The sequence below is a fragment of the Austrofundulus limnaeus genome, unplaced genomic scaffold, assembly GCF_001266775.1.
Source record: "Austrofundulus limnaeus strain Quisiro unplaced genomic scaffold, Austrofundulus_limnaeus-1.0 Scaffold292, whole genome shotgun sequence".
Taxonomy (NCBI): Eukaryota; Metazoa; Chordata; class Actinopteri; order Cyprinodontiformes; family Rivulidae; genus Austrofundulus; species Austrofundulus limnaeus.
This window is the reverse complement of record NW_013952694.1, coordinates 576,487-581,232: the sequence shown is the minus strand read 5'-3', so window position 1 is coordinate 581,232 and position 4,746 is coordinate 576,487. Positions and strand designations below refer to the sequence as shown.

Sequence of the window (4,746 nt, the reverse complement as noted above, 5' to 3'; positions counted from 1 at the left end):
GTACTATATAACATTTTAGACACATTCTAGACAGTTTATCAGCTAAAAAAAAGTCAATTTTGGGGTAAGTTACTCTTTAAAAGACGTGAACATCAGCTGCATGCTCATGTTGAACAGGATCAAACCAGATGCTCTTCTAGCTCTTTAACAACTGGCTTCAAACTAAAAATAAGCCTTGAACAGCTCTAAAAATAAGGCCTTAATTAGCCTTAAAATGTCAATCTGTCAGAAGTCTTAAAAATGTTAACACATTTGTAAATAGGATGATTGTAATTTGTCTCAAATATTAAGATTATTGGTAACATTTTTTAAACGTTCACATCACGTTGACATCACTTCTTGTTGCTTCACATGCAAATATCTCAACAACTGTTCATCATAGCATCGTGAAATTCCTTTCAAATGTTAATAATGTTGTATTTCCAAAAATGGATTTGAATTTCTTACAAAATGTTGTCATACCAGCTGATTTTTTTTTATCCAATCAATGATTAATAAAAGTAAATCAGGAAAATTAACAAGTGTGCCCAAACCTTCACACCCCACTGTATATATTTTATAGACTGTGCAGAGAAATGAGATGGCCGCTTACAACAGCTCCCAAAATTACTGAGAAGACCTGATCATGTTTAGCAGCCAGCGCTCAAATGATTCTGACTTCCTGTAATTTGTGAAACATTGATAATTGTTTCTGTATGTTTCCATCAGATTATGTGCAGACCGGCCCATACAACAAGGCGTACACAGAGTCCCAGCTGCAGGCAGGTGGAGGCTTCATCCTGCCAGACTTCAACGAGGAACAGGTGTGTGACGACGCCAAACCCAAAACAACAAACCTCACTCTTATTAGGAGAGATTTCAGATTGTTTTCTAGAAGCTTCTGGAGAAACCTTTTCTAATGTCCACTTATACTAACACCTAGGTGTTGGGCTAACAAGAGCTGTGATGTAATTTAAAGGTAAAAATGTTGAGCTAAGTCTGATGTGTCTGAGTGTCACTGACAGCACTCTGAGCACCACCACTTCACATTGGATCTCAGTATCATTTCCTCACAGCTACACCAGAAACCAAAGAGTTATCAGCCTGATTAGAGCTGAATCAAGACTAATCAGAAGAAGAGATGGGGTTAGAAGTTCATCCTGATGTTACACACAAAAGCCAGAGATCCATTAGTTTTTGAGTAGATCTAAAAAAAAACTCCTGGAATATTTCAGTCTGCACCATTTGGAAAAAACATTCATAAGAATATTTTATAATTTGCAATGATTCCATAAGTACTGTGTATATATGTATGTACACTTTGTTTTTGCTTTTATGTAGCAACATCAGATGGTCTCACACTGTTAGACTTTATTTTCTTAAATGTTTGGGATAATGTATCTTATTCACTCAGCTCCTTTAAAACACTACAGGAGTAGACTATGCAGATGTTTTCAGTCGGTTCACGTTTCCATCCAGACTTTCTACTATTTGTGTTCAACAGACATGAAACTGTTTTATATAGTTTTGTATTTATCAGTGACTTTGTTCAAACTACTGTCTCTCCTAACTACCTAAACTACCTTTCTTCTCCACGTTCAGTGTAAGGCAGCTTACCAGAGCCTGCTCATTGCAGACCAACACTGCCGCACCAGGAAGTACCTGCTGTGTTTGGCCAGCGGCGTGCCCTGCGTCTCTCATATTTGGGTGCGAGACTGCTGCAAAGAGAACAAGCTGCTGAACTACAGGAACTACCTGCTGCCGGCCGGCGTGGGCCCGGATGATGCCATCGTGGAATGGTGAGGAGTGTCTGAACTTCACATCGTTTTATTTGAAGAAATACTCAAAGCCTTTGTTTTTTTTCCTCCTCTCCTCCCAGGCATCCTCGCTCCAGCCCATTCAAGACGCTGCGTGTCCTCCTCGTGTTTGAGAAGCCAGCAGAGCTTTGGGCCCAACTGATGACCATGGGTGGGGCTTCTTCTGTCCGACACTTCCAGCCAGACAAGGACAGCCCAGGTACAAGATCCACCTCCTCAAAACAAAACATCCTGTGAAAGCTGAGGTAACACTTTGCTCCTCCCTCCTCCTGCAGACATTCCTACTGGAAAGTTCGACGTGGTGGTGACAGACCATGCCTGTCCACCACTGTTGGAGAAAAATGTGACATCACAGGAAATCCCGCTGGTGTCTCCTGAGTGGCTCGTTCAGAGCCTGATCTGTGGCGAGCGCCTCGACTTMGTCAGCAGGCCCCAGGACCATCACAACTCTTCATCCTCCTTTTAGTCCCATCCAACATGTTCCCAATGCCTTTGAGCTCAGTGTTAGTTCTGTTGCATGCCTCTGCTGTATATAACCTGTCTGTTTTTATGAAGTAATAAACTGTGACTTGTTTCATTTTAATCCATTCAGCTTTATTTTTACATATTTACACAGGATGAGGTCAGATTCACACATCAGATCTTAATAACTGCTTCATTGTGTCACAGGATGGTTTTCAAATAGATTATATTCAAAAGAAGCAAAAGATGATCAAAAAAAAGTTTTAGTCATTGAATAATATTTACATTTCCTACTTTGAAGAATAAATAAGGCAAACATGTAGAAAAGGTTATCATTTAAAGGTCAGAGCTCATAGTTTTCTCTTCTGGACTCTGTTTCAATTCAAAGACAAATGTTTGATTCTGACTGGATGGTGCCTCAGTGTTGATTTACACAAGTGTTTACATAGAGTCTGTTGGTTATTTGTGACCCGTCACATCGAAACRAGGATTAAATCCAAAAGTGGAATGTGGAGAAACAGGCAGATRCAGGGTTTTGAATTAAACGTGCAAAAATAACATTTAGTCAAAATAAAATCATTTCATGCCTTATCAAAGTATCATTTGAATGAACTGTCTGAAATATAATCCTAAAAATGTTTTGAAGCATTTTTTTGAGAAGTGGCAAAAACACCTTAAAATATAGAATTTTTAGCAATGTAATATTCAAATACTATTTGTGATTTCCTCTTTATATTGACATAAAAATGACTCAATAAATTTACATAAAATTAGGATTCAGACCAAACAGTAATATATTATCATAACCAACAAAACAAATTGTCATATCTCTGGATGAGCTTATATCAGAATGACCCAGGTATCAATTTTGCCTCTTTTCCACTAGTGTAGTGTCAGTACACTWMCAAGCCATTTCCATTAGGCCAGATTCTTGGAACCAGCCCTCTTAGTACCTACTTTGTTGTGGTTCCAGTCGACACCAAAATGTGACGTCAGAACACTTCGTCACTGATTGGGTCTGAGCTGCCTTTACAACACAATTGTAGCAATGACATTAGTTGTGTTTCCATCCAATTTTAATTCAAATTTTTAGCAAAATTTTAAAATTTCAGAACCTATTCTGCAAATGTTTTTCCATCTCTCATTTTGTGCAATAACTTTTTTTTTCAAAAAACCCAAAAACCACCTCCACCAATCACCCAAAACACACCCACTGGAACAAGACTGGAACGTCAATGGTAAAGTACCTAAACTGGCCCGTACCGACACTACATTAAGTGGCATTAGTGGAAAAGGAGCAAAAATGTAGCTTTTAAAGCAGGAATGTAAAAATGTGATGAGGTCATTTTGACCAAATTTGACTTAATCCTCATTTCAATATGCTGGGTCACATTTGTGAGCTTTAGTAGCCTTAGCAGCTAGCTGTAGCATCTCCGAAGCAGTGAGTAAACTTCCTTCAGGTCAGGTTAACAGTTTGTTGTGAAATTTATGGGTAAAGCTTTTTTAAAACCACGTTTGCCTATCCTGCTATAAAACCTGACTAGGCTTTTTGTTAACTGAAGTCATTCAGTTTTTCTGCAGCAGTTAGATTTTATTCATCCATAAACTTCCATAAGATGTAAACCATCACTTTACCCACTGTGACACGGTAARAAAGCTGATTATTTTTCTTATTTCATTGAGAATTTGATCTCTATCTGCACTCAGCAAAGCAGAAAATCTGTACGTTTTGTACCTAAGCATCCTTTGAGACATGCAGCAGTTTGTTGTTTGGAGCTTCACATGAGAGGATCTTCATCCTTTGTTCTCTTAAACACTGGGAGGAAAAAGAAAAAACATTTCACTTTAACAACTCAAAGAACCACAGTGAAGTTCTCGTGGAACCTACCCGCCCARCGTGCCACCAGCTTGTGTGTAGTATTTGTTGTAGTCCAAACGCAGCAGCAGCTGAGCCAGATCAGAGTTGATCTGATGGTTCCTGACGCTCGACAGGATTTTAAAAAGCAGGGACGACTGCCGTCTAAACCCCTGAAATGTCAGAGTTAGTACATTTACTTTGTTACAGTACTTATGCAATGTTTTTGAGGATTTGTAATTTCACCATGTATCTTTTTAAATCATGAATTTTACTTAGTTACTTTTAAAACCCAAAAATGATATTTTTTACTTCTTTACTTTAAAGTTTAACATCTAGTTACTTGTTATGAATTAAATCTGTCTGAACACATAAAAGGAGTTGTTTCTGTGCTCTAAAAAAAATTTGTGTTGAATTTACTCAATCAAACCGTAACTATTTCCACTAAACCAGTAGAGTAAATTTGAGGCGATATACATATTTTATTTTAAAGAAATTAACCAATTTAATCAACTTGGTTTTGTGGAGCCAATTTGGTTCAGTAAATTTAACAATTTATTTGTAAGAGAGCGTGGGAAAGTACTTTTACTTCTACTTTCCCAATTTTTGTGAACAGTTTTATGACTTTTACTC

The 4,746-nt window shown here is 37.8% G+C and overlaps 2 protein-coding genes across 2 annotated transcripts in view; one reads left to right on the top strand and one right to left on the bottom strand.

The window, feature by feature from the left end:
* Positions 1 to 2,379, top strand: part of tp53bp1 (tumor protein p53 binding protein, 1) — a 31,278-nt gene extending 28,899 nt beyond the window's left edge. The window contains exons 26-29 of the mRNA XM_014021399.1: positions 709 to 803; positions 1,582 to 1,778; positions 1,859 to 1,995; positions 2,072 to 2,379. Coding sequence (XP_013876853.1) covers positions 709 to 803; positions 1,582 to 1,778; positions 1,859 to 1,995; positions 2,072 to 2,262 — 620 coding nt within the window. The 3' untranslated portion in view covers positions 2,263 to 2,379. The remainder of the gene's footprint in view (positions 1 to 708; positions 804 to 1,581; positions 1,779 to 1,858; positions 1,996 to 2,071) is intronic.
* A 1,041-nt stretch (positions 2,380 to 3,420) lies between these two features.
* tubgcp4 (tubulin gamma complex component 4) overlaps positions 3,421 to 4,746 on the bottom strand; it is a 21,627-nt gene continuing 20,301 nt past the window's right edge. The window contains exons 17-18 of the mRNA XM_014021411.1: positions 4,147 to 4,286; positions 3,421 to 4,074 (exon numbers count right to left, since the gene is read on the bottom strand). Of these exons, the coding sequence (XP_013876865.1) occupies positions 4,068 to 4,074; positions 4,147 to 4,286 (147 nt within the window). The 3' untranslated portion in view covers positions 3,421 to 4,067. The remainder of the gene's footprint in view (positions 4,075 to 4,146; positions 4,287 to 4,746) is intronic.